Source organism: Macaca fascicularis, chromosome 12 (assembly GCF_037993035.2).
Source record: "Macaca fascicularis isolate 582-1 chromosome 12, T2T-MFA8v1.1".
Taxonomy (NCBI): domain Eukaryota; kingdom Metazoa; phylum Chordata; class Mammalia; order Primates; family Cercopithecidae; genus Macaca; species Macaca fascicularis.
The window spans coordinates 10,376,746-10,401,944 of record NC_088386.1 but is presented as its reverse complement, the minus strand read 5'-3'; the positions used below and the strand labels follow the sequence as shown (position 1 = coordinate 10,401,944).

The 25,199-nt window shown below is 47.2% G+C and overlaps 1 protein-coding gene across 25 annotated transcripts in view; it reads right to left on the bottom strand.

The window, feature by feature from the left end:
• Positions 1-378: 378 nt before the first annotated feature.
• The window catches only part of CLASP1 (cytoplasmic linker associated protein 1), a 309,768-nt gene continuing 284,947 nt past the window's right edge, over positions 379-25,199 (bottom strand). For all 25 annotated transcript variants that reach the window (XM_065525354.1, XM_074008821.1, XM_045366933.2 and 22 more), the window contains 3 exons: positions 11,422-11,628; positions 9,980-10,096; positions 379-3,909 (listed from right to left, as the gene is read on the bottom strand). In XM_065525354.1, coding sequence (XP_065381426.1) covers positions 3,823-3,909; positions 9,980-10,096; positions 11,422-11,628 — 411 coding nt within the window. In that variant the 3' untranslated portion in view covers positions 379-3,822. The remainder of the gene's footprint in view (positions 3,910-9,979; positions 10,097-11,421; positions 11,629-25,199) is intronic.

Here is a 25,199-nt window from a genome sequence, read left to right as displayed (position 1 = left end):
AGTGCAGTGACGCGATCTCGGCTTATTGTAGCCTCTGCCTCCCAGGCTCAAGTGGTTCTCCCACCTCAGCCTCCTGGGTAGCTGGGATTACAGGCACACCACCACACCCAGCTAATTTTTGTATTTTTAGTAGAGACGGGGTTTTGCCATGTTGCCCAGGCTGGTCTTGAACTCCTGAGCTCAAGTGATCCGCCCGCCTCGGCCTCCCAGAATGCTGGGATCACACAGGTTGACCTCTTGATGTCAAGAGGGGAAGAAGCTCTCCTGATGTATGAGTCCTCCCAGATCCTTTATAGAAATGGCTGCGTTCTGGTGGCAGGGGAGGGGACCAGCTATCTGCAGCGCACGGCGGTGATAAAAACATCATCAAGCAGAACATTGAATTAAGTCTCATTTATTCTAGGGCAAACTCAAAAGGGTTTTTTTTTTGTTTGTTTTCTTTTTTAGCAAATCCTAGCACATTATTAACAAAAAAAATCTGTACATTTGCCATGATACACTTGAAAGTGAAACAAATAAGATATAAATACAGATATGGATGTAACATGAAAAAGCCCAAAAACAAAAAAATACCAAAAAAAAAAAAAAACAACCCAAAAAACCCACCCAACCTGGGGATGTGGGGACCATGCGTGTGAACACAGTGCCAACAAAACTATTTTGGTGGCTGATATTTTTCAGAGCATTTCTTTATTTCCAAACATTATTGTTAGCAAAGTCCTGGTGGGATTCTACAAAGTTCTTATTTGCTGTCCTTTAAAGTGGAACATTATGCTTGATAAATAAAGGGTGGCAGGGAAAGAAAAAGGCTGATGAGACAAAGTCAGTTGCATTACCTGCACAGGGTGGTAAGCTAGTGAGGCGCGTAGAAAAGGCAGGCCCGCGGCATCGCCGCAGGTCCGGGAAGCACACACAGTGCACTTGAAGGAAGCTGCGTGCCCCAAGGACTGGCCGCACCCTGCCCAGACCCTGGCTGCAGGGGAGGCAGCAGCTTGGAGGAAGCAGGGAGTCAGCCCTCCCGGCCCTGCAGTGGAGCAGCAGGGCTCTCGGGCCCTGGCCAGTCAGGTAGGTGGGGAGGCAGAGACAGGCCTAGGTGCTCTGCTCTTGTGTGTTCTGTTTTTCATTGGAACAGGGGCCCTGCAGGGAGGCGGCGGCAAGGCAAGGCAGCTGCAGCTGTCAGGGTCTAGGGGGCGACGGTGGGCTCGGCGCCCTCCCAGTGAGGTGGTGGCGGCATGCGAGTCTCCTCGGCGCGGCGGCAGCAGTTTTCAGATTGAGGCCAAGAGACCTGTGACGTGATTGTATCTCTCTTTGTCAGGAGACTGAAGACTGGGCAAGTGACATTCAAGGCTAGCCCTTTGTGAGTACTATGAGGACGTCCAGCGATGTTCAAGATCCTTTCTTAGTACACCGGGGACTGCAGGGCCTTCTGGAGACAAAGAGCTCAAGGAGAAAGGTCTTTCTAACTGCATGAGGCATAAAGACACAGATAACCTAGCCCGACGCACATTCCCAAAACAGACGCGTCAGCAAAAGACTCCCTCATTCACTTGTAGAGTGTAAAAAAGAAATACCATTCATGACATTTTAATAAACCAACAGTATTTATCAACAAAAGACCTGGTCCTGCTATATTTTAAGCCAAAGCTAGTCAGGAATACCCAACCCCTTGAAATGCATCCCTCAAGTTCCTGAAACAGCAGCAGTGAGGTACCACACGTGTAGGGTGCACGCACACACACACCACACGCCAAACACACACACTACATGCCACACACACACACCACACGCCACACACACACATACCCCCCCACAGTCAGCACCCTGGCTTCACTGTTCCTACACATTATGAGGCCTTCATTTTCAGCGCATGTTTCCAAATACAACATCAGTCTTTCCCAGCTTCCTACATCCAATCTGGAGGGTCAGGGCAGAGGGGTCTGTGGAAATGATGGTGAGAACCACGTGCTCTGGCACCCAGCGTCTGCTTTCAGTCCTAGCAGTTGCAGTGGGCTCTGCACTGGAATAGCAAATACATTATTAGAATTAATCTCAAAAGAAGCGTTTTCCTTATGGAAAAATCAGTTCCATTTATAGGATCTAATACAACAGGAAGAGACAATAGAAGTCCTCATGATTGCATTAAGAATTTCCATTTGGCTTAAGAATTTTAGTCAAAATTGGCTGGGCGCGGTGGCTCAAGCCTGTAATCCCAGCACTTTGGGAGGCTGAGACGGGCGGATCACGAGGTCAGGAGATCGAGACCATCCTGGCTAACACGGTGAAACTCCGTCTCTAATAAAAAATACAAAAAAAAACTAGCCGGGCGAGGTGGTGGGTGCCTGTAGTCCCAGCTACTCGGGAGGCTGAGGCAGGAGAATGGCGTGAACCCGGGAGGCGGAGCTTGCAGTGAGCCGAGATCTGGCCATTGCACTCCAGCCTGGGTGACACAGCAAGACTCCGTCTCAAAAAAAAAAAAAAAAAAAAAAGAATTTTAGTCAAAATTTATTTAAACCGACTGCAAACCTCTAGTTGCTTTTATTGGAGTAATCAGGCTCTAAAGGTGTGTGTAAAAGGGGGTAGTGGTTCCTTGAGGAGGAAGACAGACTCTAAACGTGTGTTCTTTTTAAGTGTGTTTCTAATCCTGTTTTTCTGCAATCTGCTACACCTCATAATTATTTTCCTTAAACAGTGACTATTTCATCAACAGACATTCAAGGAACGACTTCAGTTTATAACATTAAGAAAACTGTGATATCCAGTCTCTCTAGGCTTTTCTTTGCTCTTAATTCCACATTAAATGGAGAAGTCAGAACTAAGATGGTAAAGATGGCATTTACCAGATTAACTGAGACCATGTTAGAACTGAACAGCTTCAGCAGAACTTCGGGGAGAGGAAAGAGGTTGCTGCTAAATCTGAATCACCAAGTAGCCCAGGGATGTGGGTCTTGGCAGAACCCCCATGACAACAGTGTTCCCAAGGATCTCAGCAGTAAAGATGAAAGACTTCTCTTTTATCTTCTGTGCTTCATGAACTGCCATCTCAGGCATCCCTACATGATGCCATACATTTATCTTATTTTTGTGTCCAGATTTAAATTTGAAGAATTCCTTTGCATGGAAGCTCTGGGGTGAGGACCTTGTCTGTGGAGTTGATTAGGGAGGGCTGGAAGGAGACTGCTGGGGTGCACTCCCAATTCTATGCTGAAAGCCAGGGCAGTCGGCCTCCAGTCCGGATATGACAAGAAAAATTCCCAGCGTTTGTTAAAAGGCCATCTTCAGACCGTTCTTGCCAAGACTTGCTTCCCATTTTTAGTAGGTCTCAGAACACAACTTAAAGATGTGTCACCTTTCATGGTGTCAGCTGTGAAAGGGGCCCCACACAGACCATACTCACAAGAAAATAGGCTAAGGAGGAGGAACACAAAGTAACACCCCACCCCACCCCCAAATCCGTTATTAACTGAAAAAAAAAAAAATGCTACTTTCTACCAAGTAGTGGCTACAGCGCTCTGATTTTTAAAAACTGCACCCCACACACATGGTTTCGCCATCGCAGCAGGCTGTACAAGACATGTTTCAGCATGGCTCTTTTCTGTTCTTACTCCTTTCATTTTGTATGAAGACTGCAATACAGGCCTTGCTTCCTTTACATTCAATACCAATAAGATTCTACAGAAAAGCTGGAAGGGACCAAAATACTGATTGTAATAAATATTTGTGGGCCTCCTTGTACTGACTGGGCAGCCGATGAAGGGGGTGGGAGAGGTCTCTGAGAGGCACCACCGATTGCTTCTAGGTCTACACAAGAGACAGGTGCTGCCATTAGCTGTGCGTGGAGACATCGGAGGAGGAGCTGCTGTTGCTGTTAGTGGTCTGGGCCCTCTTGATATATAAGTTTAGTAGCTTCATCTGAAAAGAGAAGATGAAACTGAATTAGCAGGAAGAAAAGCAATCAGAAAGTAGAAAACAGGAAAAAGAATCCCAGGTGACAGTAAGAAAACAGCAAGTCCCTTCGTTCCCTTGGTTGAGGAATTCATTATAAAAACATGTTCTGAGTGCCTGCTGCTCATCCAATGCATCTGCCAGGTGCTAGGGACACAGAGGCGGAGAGGGAAAAGCAGTGGGCAATTACAAGAACACCACCAGGTGTCACAACTAGGTGGGCCGCAGCAGCTCATGGAGGAAGGGATACGGGGGCAGGGCCATTCATCTCAAGGGCGACTGCAGCCCAAAGGCTCCATCAGAGCCAGGGGAAAAGTAGGGTGAGAACCCCGCTCCACAGGGGTGAAGTGGCTGGGCCAAGGTCAGAGGGCAAATCCTCTAACCTTCACACCTTTAGCTTCTTGAGTAGCTGGGAGTACAGGCGTGTGACACCATGCCTGGCAGTACTTTAAATGTAAATGGATTAAACTCTTCAATCAAAAGATAGAAATGGGTGGAATGGATAAATATTTGATCCAATTATATGCTGTCTATAAGAAATTCACTTCAGATCCACAGACATAAATGGATTGAAAATGAAAGGATATAAAAAGATATTCCATGGAACAGTAGTCAAAGAGAGCAAGGCTGGCTATACTAACATCAGACAAAACAGACTTGGCATCAAAAAAGCTTCTGGAGGTAAGACTTCGATACCCCACCCTCAATAATGGATAAAAGAACCAGACAGATGATAAGCAAGCAAATAGAGGACTTAACCCTAAACCAACTTGATCTAACAGATGTATATGAAACTCAACAACGGAACACACGTCCTTCTCAAAGGATACGTCAAGTTTCAAATCTATTGAAACTTAATGTGTGATTTAACATATGGTTTATCCTATTCTCCAGGATAGACCACATGTTAAATCACACATTAAGTTTCAATAGATTTAAAAAGATACCAAAGTATCTTCTCCAACCATAATGGGATGAAGTAAGAAATCAATAATAGAAGGAAAACTAAAACATAAATTTGTAAAAACTGAGTAACATATTCTTAAACAACCAATAAGTAAAGAAGAGGTCATAAGGTAAACTAGAAAACATATTTAAAACAGAATTTTTTTTTTTTTTTGAGACAGGGTCTCACTTGGAAGCCCTGGCTGGAGTGCAGTGGCACAACCTCAGCTTACTGCAGCCTCGACCTTCCAGGATCAGTGATCCTCCCACCTTAGCTTCCTGACTAGCTGGGGCTACAGGTGCACGCCACCATGCCCAGCTAATTTTTGTATTTTGTATGATGGGGTTTTGCCATGTTGACCGGGCTGGTCTTGAACTCCTGGGCTCAAGTGATCCTCCTGCCTCGGCCTCCCAAAGTGCTGGGATTACTAGCATGAGCCACCGCACCTGGCCTTAGAAAACATCTTGAGACAAATGAAAATGAAAAGACAATTTTGGGGGATGCAGCAAAGCAGCGCTGAAGAGGGAAATTTAGAGTTATAAATGCTTACATTAAAAAAGACCTCTCTAATCAACAACCTAAACTTTACCTTAAGGAACTAGGAAAAAGAAGTACATCTAAAGCTAGCAGAGCAAACAATAAAGATTTAGAGCAGAGATAAACAAAACAGAGAATACAAAAATAGAGAAAACTGGCTGGGCACGGTCATGCCTATGATCTCAGCACTGTAGGGGGCTGAGGTGGGAGAATCGTTTGGAACCAGTTCAAGGCCAGACGTGCAACACAGCAAGACCCTATCTCTACAACAAATTAAACCATTAGCTTGGATTATGTGTGCCTGTAGTCCCAGCTACTTGGGGAGGGGGCTGAGATGGGAGGATGGCTTGAGTCCAGGAGGTCAGGGGTGCCAGTGAGTCATGATTGTGCCACTGCACTAAAGCCTGGGTGACCAAAAACAATTATGTTTATTTATTTATTTATTTTTGCACAGACGTGGTCTTGCTGTTGCCCAGGCTGGTTTGGAGCTTCTGGCCTCAAGTGACCCTGCCAAAGTGCTGGAATTACAGGCGTGAGCCACCCGCTCCTGGCCCAATCAAATAATTTCCAGCAAGTGTGCCAAGACCATTCAATGGGGAGAGGATCATTTTTAACAGATGAGAAATCGCCATTGGGTATGTCTTTTCAATAAACGAGATACCCATCCTCATCTCATGGAGGATGACTATTAGAAATAATTAGGAATAAATTAGAAAAATGAAAAATAAAAACAAAGTAACAAGTGCTGGTGAGGAAGCGGGGAAATTCGAACACTTGTGCACTGCTGGTCAGAATGTAAAATGGTGCAGTCTCTGTGGAAAACAGCAGGGAGGTTCCTCGAAACCTTAAGGACTTGAACAGATGCACCAGTGTTCACAGCAGCATTATTCACAAGAGCCAGAAAGTGGAAGCAACCCAGGGTCCATCAACAGACGAGCAGATAAACAAACCGCGCTATCTACACACAATGGACATTCAGTCTGGAAAAGGAAGGAAATATGACAAATGCTGCAACATGGATAAGCCCTGAGGACACTATGCTAAGTGAAATAAGCCAGCCATAAAGGACACATATGATGTAATTCCACGTATATGAGATACCTGGGGTAGTCAAATTCATGGAGACGGAAAGTAGAATGGTGGGTGCCAGGGGTTGGGAAAGAAGGAAATAGGAAATTATTGTTTAATGGGTGCAAAGGTTCGGTTTTGCAAAATGAAAAAAGTTTCGAAGATGGATGGTAGTGATGGTTATACAACAATATGAACCACACACTTAAAAATAGTTACAATGGGCTGGGTGCGGTGGCTCACACCTGTAATCCCAGCATTTTGGGAGGTGGAGGTGGGGGGCGGGGGTGTTGCTTGAGGTCAAGAGTTCAAGACCAGCCTGACCAACATGGTGAAACCTTGTCTCTAATAAAAACACAAAAATTAGCTGGGCATGGTGGCAGGTGCCTGTAATCCCAGCTACTTGGGAGGCTGAGGCAGGACAATCATTTGAACCTGGGAGGCGGAGGTTGCAGTGAGCTGAGATCACATCACTGCACTCCAGCCTGGGTGACAGAGTGAGACTCCATCTCAAAAAAAGGAAGTTACAATGGTAAATTTTATTATACCACAATAAAAAGATTGGGGGCGGGGGGGGGAAGAAAAGAATGCTTGTTCGAGATCATAAAACTCGTAAGTGGGGAACAGGGAACAGAAGGCAAGCTGACCCCAAAGCTAGTGCTGCTGCCCTAGCAACACGGCATCTCTCCAAATGTACTACACAGTCTCCTTCCCGTCATCAGACCTCTTCCTACAGACCCTGGTATCATTTATTTTTTCTTTTTCTTTTAAAAAACATTTGAGACAGAGTTTTGCTCTGTTGCCCAGGCTGGAGTGTAGTGGTGCGTTCTCAGCTCACTGCAAGCTCCACCTCCCGGGTTCAAGCAATTCTCCTGCCTCAGCCTCTTGAATAGCTAGGATTACAGGCATGCGCCACCACACCCAGCTTATTTTGTATTTTTAGTAGAGATGGGGTTTTACCATGTTTGTCAGGCTGGTCTTGAACTCCTGACCTCAGATGATCTGCCTGCCTCGGCCTCCCAAAGTGCCGGGATTACAGGCGTGAGCCGCTGCACCCGGCCTTCATTTATTAACCTCATTTAAGCACAAGAAGAGGGTGTTCCCACAGGCCTGTAACACTGGGACACAGGGAGCCATGACTTGATTCTCTTTGTTTCTAGTGAAGGAAACTGAGACAGACTTAGCACCAGGTTCTGCCAGCTACCATCCAGCTGAGGAAGGGAGGGAGTTTGTATTAGGAGATGCGTACCTGAGTCTATGAAGTTCATACGAATATACCAGAGCTATTACATTAAAAAAAATTTAGGCCAGACATGGTGGTTCACATCTATAATCCCAGCACTTTGGGAAGCCAAGGCGGGAGGATCTCCTGAGGTCAGGAGTTCGAGACTAGCCTGGTCAAGCGGGCAAAACCCCGCCTCAACTAAAAATACAAAAACTTAACCAGGCGTGGTGGCACACGCCTGTAATCCCAGCTACTTGGGAGGCTGAGGCAGGAGAATCGCTTGAACCTGGGAGACAGAGGTTGCAGTGAGCCGAGACTGTGCCACTGCACTTCAGCCTGGGTGACAGAGCGAGGCTCCATGTATTAAAAAAATAATAATAATAAAAAACTTAATGGCTGGATGAACTGGGCTACTAAAGCAGAAAGATGTGAAGGCCAGTCTCTCCAAAGCCCTGAGGAACTAGGGTTGTAACTGGGGGAGGGAAGGTGCTGGCTCCCGGTCAGGAACGTGGGTTCTGGACCCAAAGCTTCACCATGAGTGGCAGCAGTGGGTCCACTGCCAAATGGGGAGGAGAAAGCGCCTGGATTTTCCGTCCCTCATCCAAAGGGTCAAATGAGTTGATGGGGCAACTCTCTTCCTCAGGAAAGTAAAAAGTGCCAGACAAAACCAAGGTGTGACTCATGTTATTTTTGGATGAATTTTCCATTTTCTAAATCTAATTTCCTTTGTGAACTGTACCATCGAAGGTCCTCCCGGGCAGCAGGAATCACCTACAAATCCCTGATGGAGGTAGGAGAGCTGGGGGGACTTTTGCTCAGGACTGTTCAGATAATCAGGAAGGGGATCTGATGAGGAGCCTGTGCAGCAGTAGGGCGAGGAGAAGGAACTGGAGAACAGAATCAGGTCACTCCCAAGCTATGCACTGCACACCTGCCTCATACACCTCTTCCAGCCTATCTGCTGATTCCTGATTACAAAAAGAGGAAAGTGTCTCCTCTGAACCACCTGTTCTCAACCAGGGGTGATTCTGCCCCTCAGAGGGTATTTGGGCAGGTGTGAGACAGCAGGGATGGTTACAATGGCAGGGGGTGCTATTGGCACATGTCGGTATAGACAGTGGTGGTCAGAGATGCTGCTTAAACTTCCTACCACACACAGGACGGCCCACCTCAACAAGGTGGCCCAGAGTGTCAACAGAGCCAAGGTGGAGAAACCCTGCTCTGAACACCCCAGCCAGAGCTTCGCTTCCCCAGAACTCCGGAGAAGCAAGGCTCCAGCTGTAATGCTCACCAGGTGTATCAAAGCAACAGCTCAATCTGAAATGAAATGGGCCCCACTTGCCAATTCCTCCTCTCGTAAGAGCAGGCGCTTCTGGTTTCATGCTTTCCACTGGCTTCGTCTGATAGAGTGGTTTGTATAAAAAGGCGGGGATTTTAAACCCCACAGAGATGTGCTTTCTCCACAGGCAGGTCCTGAGGCCCCAGGCACAGCTGGCCTCGTCTCCGGGAGCCAAGGCCTCACCTCTTCGCCATGCCTCTCCTGCTGCAGCATGAGGCCGGGTTTTTAATCTGCTCTCACCAGCCTAGCACGTCAGATTTGAGTGATGTCGTTGTTCTTTTAACTAAAACCAATAAGCAGTCCAGCCACTCTCATTTTCAGTGACACCCATTTTGGTCCATTTTCTTCCCCTAATTCCAGACACCCTTAAAGGAACATAGGAGGCAGCAGTGTGAGGAAGAAGTCTGCCTCCTGGAGTCAGGTCTGCGCCTGGGGCAGGTTAAGGGGATGACCATGCCCACAGGGATGTTGCTGTAAACATGAGTCAACACATGCAGAGTGCGTGGGGCTGCCCCGCAGGCTCAGGGTGAGAGCCAGCTGTTGCCACTACTGATGCCCATGAGGGACTCAGCTCTGATTCAGCAACTGCTAAGCAAGCAGGTACATTTCTTTAGTGTTTCCATGAACAACTGGATGGTTTCTGATTAAAGCTGTTTTTCTTTTGGAAATAAAGCAGCAGCTCAAAATCAGCATTTCATAAACAGGAGTTGAGGCAGACTATGTTGTATAATGTTAGTGTTACCTTCAACTGATTTCACTGTATAGTTCATTTTTATATTTAGAAAAATGCTATTGGAGAAATAAGGCCCCGCTAAAACACAATGAACAAAACCTGTCTGGAATCCAGAGCTGCAGTCAAATGGGTTTAGGACGAGCTGGCAGAGCCCAGGTGTGCTTCTCAGCCAGGTAACACTATACATACCTTGCTCCCTGTGAGCTGTGCAAGGTGAGGTTTCAGGTCTTCTCCGATTACGGAATAAATTGCCACCAAGCAAAACACGCTGGCCTTGCGCACGCTACTTTCGGTGTTGTCATAACCCTAGAGAGCCAGAGGAACACGAAAAGGAAACCAGATCAAAGATTCAGTCCCTAGCCAACATCCCATCAGCGTTTCCACAAATGCCCTCCGAGTTCAACCCTGGACTTGTCAGTAACAACCCAGGATAGACCTCAGCCCCGCAATGGAATCCAGACAGCTTTCACCCCAAAGATGTCACAACTTAGCATCAAGAGAAACTTGGTTTCTGGGGCGCGGAAGCAGGAGGGTGGCGAGTCCCAGACTGGTCTCTGCGTCTGCACAGGCACCACCGTGTAACAAGCTGCCACCCAAGAAACATTGCAGACAAGAGAGAATGAGAAAAAGCAACAAAAATTGCTTTGTTCCCATTTCTCCCAAAGGTCAAGCAAATTTCCCTGTGAAAACGCCTTTAAAGAAATGAGAACAACATTACTCGCTCTTGTGAGCAAACCCTTCTACCCTCCAGGAATTGCTGGGGACCGTCTGGTCCCACAGCCTGATGTCCGTGTCCCTTTGCAGCTGGGCCTCCATCTATCTGTCGGCCTCATCCTGGCCCACACCCAGCTGGGGCTACCTGCTGCTGTTCTCCAAACAGCCTGGGACTCTTCAGCCTCTGTGCCTTTCCCTTGGTTTGGAATAATCTAGTCCTCAACAGTTAAGTGTTTAATCCCCAAGCCAAGCACCCAGCAAACAGCAGCAATGATTAAAAGTGATGCTGACTCCTCTCTACCTTTCCCCAGTGAAACTCCCTCGCCAAGGGCCAACTTGAACCCACCTCTTCTATGAACCCTCTCTCCCCCACCCCAGCCCGGAACCACTTCTCTGCTGTCATGGAGCCCATGGTGACACCTGTCGTTGTCTGTGTGGCTGCACAGTAGGCTGAAAATCTTCTGAGGCCGTCCACACAGTGGAACACAGCTGCTTGATGCCAGTCTGTCTCACTCACTGTCTCATGCTTAGAAGAGTTTCAGTAAGTATTTGTGTGCTGCATGAGACCAAGGACCATTGTTTGATTTACACTCAATGGCCCACCTCGCCCAGGGCTGGGGCTACAGCAGGTGTGCAACACGGGTTTGTTGAAGGAATGGACAAAAAAAAATGATCAAAATATGTTTATAGTAAACAGAAAGTTCATTCTGTGAGCCGCCAGGAAAGTCTTCTCAGTGCATTCAGGAGAGGGGGTGAGCTGGAAACCCACAGAGGAGGCGGTGAAGTGTCCCTACCGCACGGCCTCACAGGTCCTGCCTGGTTGCCAGTGAAGGAGGAGCGCAAAGCCCTTAAACATTAGTTCAAGTTAGGCAGCCCCACCCAGGCCGGGGGCAGGCCCCACCAACACGCGGGCCTACCTGCAGCAAGCCTGGGATGATGTCGGCGAGGAGCTGCAGCAGCGACTCCTTGGCGATCCTCTCGACGACTTTGGTCTGCATCTTGATGGCAGCAAGGTTGATGGGGTAGTCGGCCGTCTGGATGATGGGGCAGAGCACCTTGATGCACTGCTCCGGGTGGATGGAACTGGCCAGTGTGGACGCAGCCTCCTCAGCCGCTCTCACCACCTGAAACGCCCAGTTCCCCCAGAGAGTGAGCTCCACAGGCCACACGAAGCGAAAGATCAAACATCGCTTCTGATTTCAGAGGCCAAAGGACAATGGCCTCACTCAACGTCAGACGACAGCCATTGCTTCGCCTGGCTCAATTGTTAAAGTAAACACGGTGGTCTGCAGGGTGATTTTAAAGGGGAGTGTGGGCCACGGAAAGGCAGATATGGGGGATTCTGGCAAAAACCTTAGAAAAGTGGTAGTCCAAGTGCAGCCCCCCATCAGCGCCAGCAGCAGTGCTGGGAGCCTGTTAGAAATGCAACTTCTCAGGCCAACCCAGACCTGCTTACTCAGAGGTGGGCCCCAACTGGGGGAGGGGGTGCAGCGAGCTGTGTTGGCAAGCACCAGGTGATTTCTAAACACACTAAAATTGGAGAACCTCTGGCCTAGAAGACTAGGAGCTGAATACAGAAATGCTTCCCAATGGCTTGTGGGACACCTACAACTGGAGCATCTGGAAAGCAGCCTGGAGGAGATCAGTGACTTCAACGCTGGCACTTCCTGGAAGAGGCCCACCTGCCAGGCAGCTGGGAAGGCACAGAGAGAAGCCCCTGAAAGGGTTTTCCTGAGGAATCTCTTCTGGAAAGTTGCTTTTCTACGACTCTGTGCTCACGATGACCCCTTTGCCTTCCATTTTTTAGGGAGGTACGTGAAATGGCCGTCTCATGGTCAAAGGAGCAGCCTCTGACTTCTGGAGGGCCACAAGAACCTCTTGTAATAAAGATGGAAGCTAAATGCAAAACCCAGTGAGGAAAAAAGAGGACAGCAGAAAGCCTGGTAGAAAGAGCCTGGGCTTTGGGCTCAGGGAGCAAGTCCCCGTCACGCCAGTCCCAAATGCTAAAACTCCATGTCCTCATCTGTAAAACAGGGATGTCACAGAGATGAATGGGAAGCAGTACTCACGATCCAGTAGTCAGTAAAGGATGCTTCCTACTATCAGTAGCACAGAGTCCACACTGTATAAATGACAGACACAGACAGGCACCAGGCTATACGCACAGGCATTTTCTTACAAAGTACAACCGAACTCAAACACTTTCCGCCTGCTGCCCGCCCTGGCTGGGCTGCTCATTGCATCCAGATTCCTCTCTGCATTATGTTCTGCTACTCAAAGTAACTCAGCTCGAACTTCATACAACAAAAAGGTGAAGACCACCAGCCCACAGCTCCAGTCATCCTTGTGACTGAAGCTCCAGTCATCCTTGTGACTGAAGCAAGGCAGGCCCATGGAAACAGCATACGCATCATCTGGAAAGCTGCTTCTAGCTATGGGCATGGAGCGGGTGAAGAAGTCTGCACAAGTCAGGGAGCGTGGCAAACGGACAGGAGGCCCACAGAGAGGCCACCTGAGCTGTGTAGCAGACAGGCCCAGGGCTGGGCTCAGAGGCCATACAAGCTGCTTTGGGTCACTTTGGGGCCCTCACTGAGGCTCCCCTGGGCTCTGGGAAGAGACTGTGGCTCCAGAAGAGCCTGGGCTTCACCTTCGGCCCAGGGCTACACCGCCGCACGAGCACGGCTCACTTCAGGGAGTGTGCGTGGGTCCACGTTGTCAGCTCTGCTCTGTGGAATGGCAGAGGGAAATTTTTCCAACTAGACAGCTGAGTTCATCCCATTCACGATGGACATGTTTGGGGCCGGCCGTGCTGCTGACAGTGGGTTTTTCATTACAAAGCCCCATATGAGCTTTGGCTACTCACACCCACTACCTGACACTTATCACTACAAAACCCCTGGAAGAAAGTGCACCAAGGGTTAACGCTGCTTCTCTCAGGGCGGTAAGATTATGGGTAACTGTTTTCCTCTTCATACTTTTTAGATAGAAAAATTGCAAAGAACATTAGGCTGGTGCAAAATTAGTTGCGGTTTTTACCATTACAATATAACCTTGGTAGCAAGGAAAATGTATTCCAGAAAATCTACTTGAATTGTGTGAGGCCAGGGAAAGCTGGCAGCCCAGGCCTGGCTCAGGGTGGAAGGTGGCAGGGCGGTACACTTGAGGAGCAGGCTGCACCTCATTGGATTCCTGAAGGGAACCCCACCCCGGCATACGGGAGGTGCTCCGTGGTGCAGCCAGCACCATCATCATGACTGCTCCTGCTGACCTCCCACTCTCTCCATAAAGCCCGTCTGCTGAACTACAAAACTCACCATCCCTCAGATGTGGCTGACACACATGTCCCAGCCCCTGCCTAGGCCTCCCTATCGGACCGGTGACCCTTTTCCCCCAACTTCTGTTCTTCTGTCTGTGACACTCATACGGCACCACATGCAGACGGCTTTGTATTTTTGGTGGCATTTCCGTGTGTGTTTCTTCTTACCAAACAGCTTAGAACTGAAACATTTCTGTCATACCTCAGTACCCACTAAGCTGGGCATTTACCAGGAGTTTAATACTTACTGAGGGACTGAGAATTCATTCTCCTGGCTGTCTGAGACTATGTCCCACTTAAAGAAGCCCTACCTCCCTCACGTCTTTCTTGTGGAGGCCTTTTGTACCTTCTCTGGGAGGACCCGCTAACTCCTTGCAGCGCGGAGGAAAGGCTAGGAGTCTCATGAAGTAAGATCACCACACGCATCACCATGTAGCCGGCACCCTAGAGTGAACACACTGCAGCCACCTCTGGGGCCTACACCGGGATTATGGATGAATCCCTGATGGAGCCCCGGGTCAGCATGGCTTAAGGGTAAGTACTGTGTACAGGTCACAACACCCAAGATTCGCCCGTGCTCACTACGTTGTGAAGGTCAGGCTCGAGGACAAGGCACTGTAGAGAGGCAATTTTATTTTAAAAGTCATGTCCAACTCTCAAGCACCTGACAGGATTCTTTCCTCTCATTTGTGCTCTGTGTGGACGTTTGTTCACCCAGCACTGACCAGGTGCCTTCTGTGTGTCGGAGACTGAGCTCAGAGCTCTGGCCACACCGCTGAGGACTGGGCCATGCTCTGGTGGTTCAGGGCAGAGTGAGGGTAGTCTATGCAGAGGGGCAGCACGAGGGTGCGGAGACCCAGGGAAGAATCAGATGGCGGGGACCTGCTACCTGATGCACTTCCTGTGGGCGGCCAGGATTAGACGGGAGGAGGAGGGAGAATGGATGTGTGCAGAAGGCTTCTTTGGTGTTCTGCGGGCCTTCCTCCAGCTCAAGGGCCCTCAGCCATGCACGGCCAGCCTACCTTGCCTCTGCCTCATCCAGGCACCTCAGTGAGCAGGCCTTCCCTTGCCAGCCAAAGTGTTAGACTCAACGCTGATGGCATTCACTCCATGCCACAAACGTATAGGAAGGAGCCTATTTGAAGGAAGCCCACCGTGATTTCTTTTTCTTGCCAATTCAAACTCCTGCCAAAGTAGCTTTTGCCACACAGGTCACCTGAAAGCAGAGTACTGTTTGGACCCTGGTGTGTACATATGACCTTTAACTTTTTTGCCCCGACAAGGGCAGCCTCCAGAGTTAGATGAGCACATTCTCAGCCTCTGAGAGAAGGACAGGAGACAAACCTTAGTTCAATCCTCTGGCAAAAAACCTCCCTGGTCTGAGCTTCCATTTTTTAATTAAAAACTCCTAAAATGAGGATTTTATTTTTATTGTTTTGAGACAGACTCTCACTCTATCATTCAGGCTGCGGTGCAATGGAGTCATCTCGGCTCACTGCAACCTCTGCCTCCAGGTTCAAGCGATTCTCATGCCTCAGCCTCCCAAGTAGCTGGGATTACAGGTGCCCACCACCACACCCGGCTAGTTTTTGTATTTTTAGTAGAGATGGGGTTTCACCATGTTGACCAGGCTGGTCTCAAACTCCTGGCCTCAAGTGATCCACCCACCTCGGCCTCCCAAAGTGCTGGGATTACAGGTGTGAGCCACAGCGCCCAGCCTAAAAGGAGGATTTTAAAGTATCTACTTTGACAGTTATCTGAATTAAGAGAGACAAGATGTGAACCAGCTTGGTATATTTCAGCTACAAAACACATGATGGCTAAGCCAGACATGGAGGCTCCCGCCTATAACCCCAGCTACTTGGAAGGCTGTGCTGGGTGGATCACTTGGGCCCAGGAATTTGAGACTAGCCCGGGCAACATGGAGAAACCCCATCGCAAACAAAAACAAAACACAAGCTAGGTGTTGGTGGAGGAATGACACCAGAGTGGAGCTGAGCAGCACAGGCGCCACCAGAAGGCACAGCCGCTGAGCCGGGAGCTCCCAAGTTGCTGGGGATGGGGAGTGAGGGGGGCAGAGCTCTGGGACCCCGAGACTCCACAGAGGGCTCCCAGAGCTCTGGGACCCCGAGACTCCACAGAGAACATCACACTGAATGTTCTAAGAATGGGTAACACTGGTAAGCCAGCTCCTTCCCTGGGGTCCAGTGCCAACATCATGACGGGCCTGCCCTCTCCAATGACCTCTAAGATGCCAGAGGCTCCTCAGCAAGGCTTGGCTCCTTCCTGCCTATGTGGTGCCTCCTCTCCCTGCCCACACCCTGCCCAGCCACATCTCTATGCCCCGGCCAAGTCACCCTGAGGACTTACTGCAACACAACTCCCAGGACGCCTCATCATGTGTACGCTTCATTTTATCACTGCAGGTAAATATTTTGCTGAAATTTTCCCTCCCACTAGACTAAAAGTTCCTTGAAGGCAAGATCCCATCTCAGCCATCTTTCTATCCCCCATGCCTGGCACAATGTCCAGTATATACCAGGTGCTCAATAAATAGCTGAACTACTTTCCCCATAGCGTGGGACACACATACACACACACACACACACACACACACACACACACACAGAGAGAGAGACAGGGTCTTGCTCTGTTGCCCAGGCTGGAGTGCGATAGTGTAATCATGGCTCACTGCAGCCTCGATCTCCCGGGCTTAAGAGATCCTCCTACCTTAGCCTCCAAGTAGGTGGGATTACAGGCACGCATAATATTTTAAGTTTTTTGTAGGGGTCTCAGTATGTGAGATGGGGTCTCACTATGTTAACCAAACTGGTTTCAAATGATCTGCCCACCTCAGCCTCCCAAAATGCTGGGATTACAGGCATGAGCCACTACACTCAGCCCAGCGTACATATTTTTAATGCTCATGACTCACAAAGTCACATCTGGAGAATGCCGCATTGACTTGGATTTACACTTTTCCTAAGGAGCTAGCACAGAAAACTAGGAGCACGGCAGGTTATCTACAAATGATCAGCTTGGGCTGTGGAAAAATCAACTGTACAAGGCCCAGAGAGTACCGTTCCAGGTGACACACTGGCAAAGCAACAGACTAGTTCTTCGGAAAAGAGACTTCAGCTCAGGCTTTCCAGTCACCAGCTGTCTGAGGAGGACTGCCATGTTTCTTGGAAGAGCTCCGTCAGGTAATGGGTTACCTCAGATGGGGTGCTCTTCTTCCTCCCCCATTTGTGCAGATCCCGAGGGCGTCTCTGAATCCGTGTGTGTTTGGGAGAGCCAAGCACGTGGCTGTGCGCCTATGTGGCTGAGTTACACACGGCTGAGTGGATGGTGAAAAGTGGAAGGAGACAGTCCCTCTCTTTTCTAATCTGGCCCAGCAATGAAACCATGCTCAGAAACTGCTGGCTTTCTACTGTGAGAAATCACTGCACGAGTATCCTAACACACCAGCCTGAAAGCTGAGGAACTTTTAGGCCTGTTTTTAAACCTGGAAAAAGAAATAAAAGGTCAGGAAACACTGGATGATTCTGTAGCGTATCAAAGTTAGAAAGCCCTGAAGCACAGGAGTCAGTATCTGAGGTCCCCGGGGAGGTGGGAAACAGCTCAGTGGGTGGAAAGAACATGGCTCTGGAGACAGGATTCAAGAGTTGGCAGCGTTGCTTTCCAGGCTTGACAGGAGCAAGCTAAGGCCTCCTGGTGCTCTTTGGGGTTGCAACGAGGATTAGTGAGAGCAGGCAATCGACCGTGGGGTTCATGGTGAGAACTCGCAGTTTTCCTTCTCTCCTCCCCATCTCCCGCACTCTATTGCCATTCAGGTAAAAGTGAATTACCCTACAGGCAGCTGCTGGGAAAAAAGGCTGTTTCAGATCTGCTGTGCTGAAACCCAAACCCAAGGAGCCCTTCACCTTACAAAAATCCAGGAATTCTGGATGTGGCCTGCAGGAAGCATTTGGTGAAATTTATCTATTATTTTATTTTATTTTGAGACAGAGTCTTGCTCTGTTGCCCAGGCTGGAGTGCAGTGGCGCCATCTTGGTGGAAGCCTCCTGGTTCAAGTGATTCTCCTGCCTCAGCCTCCAACTAGCTGGGACAACAGGTGCACACCACCACGCCTGGCTAATTTTTTTTTTGTATTTTTAGTAGAGACAGGGTTTCACCATGTTGGCCAGGCTGGTCTCAAACTCCTGACCTCAAGTGATCTGCCTGCCTTGGCCTCCCAAAGTGCTGGGATTATAGGCGTGAGCCACCACGCCCGGATGATCAAATGTATCTAACATGGATGAGGGCTTTGGTTCTAAAATGTCTGAAAATACAGTCAGAAGCTGCACATTAAGATGGGTAGTTTGAGGCCCTCTTTTTCGCTGGAGTTACAGCAAATTTCCCAAGACAGACGCTGGTTTTGGCAAGGCAGGTAGGTGTTCTCAACTTCCCTCTATACGCCAAACCCCTGGCTTTGGCGAGCTGCCTGAATCAGGGTGAACTTTAGGTTTTGCCCCTGTGTTCTATGTAACATAAGAAGCAAAGATTATAAATGTAAGCAAACAGAGAGCAAAAGTCAACATGGGCAGCAGAAACAAAGGAAGACAATACCACTTAGTACACACGGTGGCCAGAAGTGGCAGGAGTTAGAAAGGGGTGAGGGACTATTCAAAGAGGACAGGATCAAAAAGCCTTCTGGGTTATAATCTGCCTTGAAGTCATCAAAAACTGTTCCAATTCTGCTACAGTCTCATTAGAAACACAGGACTCCTTCCCCTTTCAGAGTCAGTGAAGTAATAGTGTCTAGCTAAGAAAAACATAATTTTCACATCTAGCTTTTTAAAAATGGGATTATTACTCAGAATACTGGTGAGTGTTTGCTTAAAGGTTTCTTTCTTTTAGCACATAAAGTTTTCAAACTTTGGATTGCATGGTTTAGGTTCACAAGGTTGTGATCTGGCTCTGTCACAGACACACCAGAATAACTGGTTGAGTCAAAAAAAAAAAAAAAAAAAGCAAAGGTCCAGGAACAACAGTGGCTGGAATCAAAGAACTCTTCATGGTAGATGTCCTGAGCGTAGCTCCTCAATCGTGTGGAAGCTAAGGAAGAGTTTAGCGCCACCTTCTGGGAAAGGCCAGAAAGACCGTAAAAAATTGGATTGACTATGAGTTTAAGTATCCACCAGTAGACTGGGGGAAAAAAAAACGACCAATGTCCCAGATTGGCATTGACATGGTCCTGAGATTTACAACAGAGTGCCAGCATGGCCCTGAACCTGGGACAAGAGTCCTCACTTAGCTAGGCTCAGTACCAGTGGGAGGGGAAATAAAAGTTCCAGGCTCTAAGTCTGGAGACCTGAGTTTTGGCCCTGGTTCTGGCATCAACTAGCCAAGTGAGCTTGGGGTAAATTTCTTCATTCTCTATGCCTTGGTTTTCCTCATCAGTAAAATGAAAGGGAGAACCTAAATCAATTATTTTAAAGGTATTTCAGATTATGACATCTTATCATCCAACTCTACCTGATGAGTCTCTTCCCCTGAAAAATGTGCATGCACAAAATTCCAAGGAACTTTGAAGAGCCTGAGGAGTAGTGTCTATATGAAATGACCTCTAACAAGACAGTCATCACATCCTTGCCTGGAAAAATAGATTCAGGGCAACACAATGGACATCTTCAAATGTGGTCGGGCTCTTACGTGGGAGATTTATTCTGTTCTCCTCTAAGGGGTAGAATTAGGGCCAACGGGGCAAATGATGAGAAGTGTAAAGAGTGGCAGAGAGTACGGGAGGTGGGGTGTCCTGCTGTCCTGGAGATGCTGCAGAGGCTGGGCTGGCCTCTCAGGAGGTGCTCAGCATTAGATGGGAAGCTGGGCAGCACGGGTAAGGCTCCTCTTTGGCATTCTAATTCTGGTATCCATCTCTCAACACCCACGGCATTTCCTAGCCTAACGCGGACAATGTACTGGCTCCCCCAGCTCAAACATGGACGGATTCCAAACAAAGCAGTAGCCAAAAGATACAAGTCGTATTTTTGCTGGTGTTTTAGAATTTACTCAATTGCATTTAATAGCTTCTTAGGTGTATTTAGAGAAATGCAGTTGTAACTGCTTTATGTAGAATTTTAAAAACTTGACAATTCTATTCAAAATCAGTCTACTTTCTTCAATGGAAGAGTATAAGAAAGATACTATCTTCAATTTTCAACAATGTCAACCACCTTACTTCACTTGACTTCAATGCCAGCCTCTCAGGGCAGGGTATAAAGCACCTGCCCCCCACCTCCCACCCAGCATACAAGCGCTTTAGATATCCAGAGTGTCTGTGACTTGTCCACAATTGCAGCCCGAGCTAGCAAAAGCAGCATGGGAACCCAGGCCTTCAAACCCCAAACCCAAAGGTATTAGCATTAAGCAATGGCTCTTCCTGAAGCTACAAGAGCTAAAGGGCAGGTGTCACCTCTGGCTCCTTAGTCAGTTCATCGGCGAGGCGGAACTACTCCCTACCCATGAGTAACGGCAGGAGCAGCCGCCACCACAGCCGCCACTCAGAACTAGACACCGTGCCTGGCACTTCACAAGCCTGTGAGGTGGGCTATGTTTCTTCACTCGCCAGAGAGAATATGAGGGCTCACAAAATGGTAAGTCTCCTGCCGTCTTGGCTCAGCGGGGTTCAACCCAGGAGTGTCTTCCAACCCATGCCCCCTCCCTTGACCACGTGGCCTTGGCTCCTAGAGTTCTCTCCCTATCTGCTCTTTCTCAGCCCATCTCAGGTTCTAACTCCCTAAGGAACTCTTCCTTGACTATTCTGGCCCACTCCTAAACTCCTGGTGCACTTCACTTGGAAGCACACATGACTCTTTGCTTTAATCTCAACTAAACCGCAAGGCCCTTGAAGACTACAGTACACCACTACCCATCAATTATAAAACATTTATTGGAGTTTGTGCTATTAGTGTGACTGCTGGCTCAGTAACTTGGAACCTCTTGATGAAGCTATACAGGTTTTGGGGTTTTGTCTTTTTATTAAAAAGCAAAAACCTACAAAGAAAATGGGGCTTCTGGTCACATCCCAAGGTTGGGCCCAGGGAAAACTGAAAATTTAGAATTTGAAGATTTAGGTTTGTTACTCAATAGCAACTTGTATTATCTTGAGGCTGGATGAAACACAGATAATCATCTAGTCCACTTGGTACGATAAAAGATAAGGAAAAACCAAAGTACAGAGGGGTAAAGGCATTTCTCCAGAGTTCATGCAGTGTATTATTTCCCAGTGTCCACGGATACAAATGACTGCTGCCCTGAAAGGCATCTAAGGGCCATTCTTGAGTGCAGGGGATCTGGCTGAGATGAGGTCAGCTAGTGATTCTAACTGGTATTTGATCACAGACCTCTGGCACACCGGTGCCTTTCTCTGGCTACGGCGTTTGTCTAAAGGACTGCATGAGACACCATGCCGGCTGGGTGAATCAGAAACCAGACAAGTTCCCAGGAAGTTCTCTTTTCTTTTATAAATAACTTTGGTCTGATTTTGCCATTTTAATTCTTTAAAGTCATAAAATAAAAAGTTAACCAGAAATGATTTAAAAATAAAACCCCTGAAGACATAATACTGGTGGTTTTATATTTATCTAAGAATCAAACTTCCCAAAACAAGTCAAACCACTTGAAGCTGGATTCTGGTGCCTTAAACACCACGACCTTTGTGTGTGTAGCAAGAAATGTTTGGTGACCCAGCACGGTGACATGAATGATGCTAATATTTTCCTCTTTTAACAGACAAGTGTAACTGGATATGCACTAACGTGGCAAAGTTCAGAATAAGCTAAGTCTAGTGATCGGAAAACCTCAATTACAGAATATCTTCAAAAAACAGAGTTGGGCTTCTTTCGAGTTGGGCTTCTTTCAAGTTTAAATAAAACATTTACTGCGAACTTCAACATTATCGGTACTACAGGCACATCACAATGACTGGCAGCAACAAATATTCTTGCATTAAATGTGCATACAATGATTTATAATTAGTATGTTTCCTCAGAAATGGGCACTTCTGAAATGAATAAGGATGTCTGAGAACAGTTCTATGTAGCAACATTTGTAGAGCATATGACAATTTTAAAAGCGTATTTCTATATCATAATATCTTTCCTTCTCACAACAGAACTGCTTATTCAGGGTTATGCTGAGATGAAGAAACCGGGAACAGCTGGACAACAGGAGACGCGAGACTAAAAACCAGGTTTTCTGCCTCAAGATTTGTATCTCACACTGACCCCAGAATCTCTTTGTAGTATCAATTCTCTTATTTAATCCTCTCTTTTTAATCACCAAAGGAGAGGTTCTGGACCAGCTCTAAGAAACAGATTACAAATTCTAACATAAGAAGAGTTCAAATAAATGGAGTTCTCTTGGAAACAGAAAACGGGTTCAAAATTTTAAAAGATCGCTCTCAAGGCCTTAGCCCTTTAAGGTGTTTGCTAAGTGCCAACTCTACTGCAGACCACACTGGCTTCATGAATGAGGCACTGAAACTCAATAGCAAAATCTGTTTACTAAAAAGATAAAAAAGAAGTTAGATAATGAAAGAGACTTATTCAAATAGGGACTATGAAAACATTATGTCTAAGCTCAGAAACACCAACTTTTAAAATAAACACTCTAAATCGGTGTCCAAATCCTTCATCTATCTTGCTTACTACTACAGAACATGTATGTTAGCTTTGGATGAATGGTGTCTGAGACAGATTTGGTACTTGGCACATTTTCAGTGTGTAAGAAACACATTCTGCACATATAGCTCCTTTCAAAAGAAACTGAGAAAGCAGACGCTTGCTTACATGAGAAAACAAGCCATCTTATCATCAGTCCTACCTCATCCATCTTCCCAAATAGTTTTTGTGACAAATTTCAGTTTACAGAAATTGTATTTCAAGCAGCTGTCCTTCCTCACTGCAGTCACACAGTCAGAGCCGCAGTGCACGCACTGGTGTGGTAACATCACGCTGGTAACATCACGCTGGCAAGAGCAGGGCAGCTGGTGCCAGTGTCTCTACAAGCAGCCCCATGTTAACCTGCCGAGTCTTTCTGTTCTTCATCTCCTGCTGAAGCCCAGTTTTTGTCTGGGAATATAAAACCAACTAGCTTCTTATTGAGAAGGAAGTTCCAAGAGAGCTCACTCTGGGATAAACATACTTTGGAAGTATTAATAAGACAGGAAAATAGACTATGTCTTTGTATGACAAATAAAGTAAGTCTAGAAACATTTCAGATCCTTTTCAATAAATGTTTGGAGTCGTAAGAATTGAATACAATGATGAGAAAATGGAAGGACTAGAGAACAATTATGTGCCATATTAATATGCCAACAAGATGCCTACAACACAAACTTTATGCGCATCTCAGCCTTCTGCCCTAAAAAAACAGCAAGAAGGCATGGAAAAAGATTGGTTAAAATAAGAGGAAGCTAAGAACTTCAAGGGAAAAGAAAAAAAAGGAACGAAAAAGGAAAACCCAACCCCAAACCTAAATATACAGGTTCTTGAGTTATTATAGTGGCTCCTGGCAAAGAGACAGAGTAAAGTTTTATAAGGAAACTCCAAGGGCAATGAGTCAAGGTGAGTCAAACTATGCAAAGCAGGAAGGCCTGCCAATGCAGGCACCGTTCCCAACACAGCTCCTCCACCGGCTCTACCACAAGTCAGTAACGGCAGCATGGAGGCCCCTGAACCTGAGTGCTGCTAAGTTTATGTTAAGCAGGACATATATTCTGCTCTTTTCCCTCGGGCAATTTAAAGGGCCTCATACCTGAGAATTTTCTCTCCTAAATTTCTAATTTTGCAGAAAAAACAAAAGATCTTCCAAGAAAACAGCAAATAACGAATCAATTACTTAATGTTGTTAACTTATACTTCTTAGGACTCACTTTAGATAGATATCTTCCAACTGGAGAGTCAGAAAGTACGTGCCAAGACACCATGGACGGCCTGGCATTTCATTTAAATGCCCAAGTCTAAGTATGTACTGCCCCATGGAAACAACTGATATCATCTCTATGTAAAAGAACATCAGGCCGGGTGTGGTAGCTCATGCCTGTAGTCCCAGCTACTCGCGGGGCTTAGGCAGGAGGACTGCTTCAGCCTGGGAGGTGGAGGTTACAGTGAGCACAGCTTGTGCCACTGCACTCCAGCCTGGGTGACAGAGCAAGACCCTGTCTCAAAAACAAAGCAAAACAAAAAGAACATTTTAATTTCATTTTTTGATCATGTATTCTCATAAAGGAGAAGCAATTATGGTTTTAAAAAGTTAGCAAATGCCAGCTGCCCCTTAAAGGAGACGCAAAACCTAGCTATATCTCAGTTCTGCCAGTAACTGCTGTGCATACAGTTCCTCTAGGACAAGCTTGTCCAACCCGTGGCCCAGGACGGCTTTGAATGCAGCCCAACACAAATTCAAAAACTTTCTTAAAACATTATGAATATATTTTGTGATTTTTTTTTTTTTAAAGGCTCATCGTCTATCATTAGTGCGTTTTATGTGTGGCCTAAGACAATTCTTCCAATGCGGCCCAGGGAAACCAAAAGATTGGACCCCCCTAATCTAGGACCTTCCTCCTCACCTGGGAATCACTATATTGATCGTACTAGCTCACCTGGTCTTCACGTTTTTTAAATGAGTTATTATAAATGAAAAGTGCTTTGTTCAAATGTGAGTGATTATCGCCATCATGCAACCAAGCCAGATTTTGGAAACCCAGTCATTAGTCTGAAAACACATCCATCCCCTGTGTACTGTGTGCTGTTTTCTAGGACTAGCAGGTGGAGAGAGGCCCAGTCTGAGGACAAGACCTTCGCCCTTGCTGAGCTACAATTGTGGTGGAGATTTGAAGAGGTCACATCAGTCACTGCTTAAGCAGCCACACAAATGCCAAACAGAACTACGATCTAGGGTCTCTCTATGTAGATGGAAGAATTGTGTTAATTACAATTCCCTTAATCCATGAGCGTGCTCACATGACAGTCACACATGAGCCAGGAGATCAAACCGGGCAAGTAGTTATGTCTCACTTTGGGGTCAAACCCATTATCTGGCAGGCTGTTTTCTGAAGTTCCAATATATGATTTTGTTTCCCACAGTTCATTTTACTGAAGGGTGTCACTGAATCATTTGTATCAGGACAGCTCCAGCCACCTCCCCATTCTCTGTAGGCTTCTAGCTACTTGAAAGCCTGGTGAGGCACAGGGGTTGGACAATCCAGTAAGTAACAGGCTGAGTTTCTGCTGAGTGTGCACTCTCCATGGCACGTGTGCAGGATACAGACACATGTTCTGCCGCTCTCTACCAGGCAGCTGACGTCCCAATGCCAGGAACTGCAGAGATGGCTTGCTA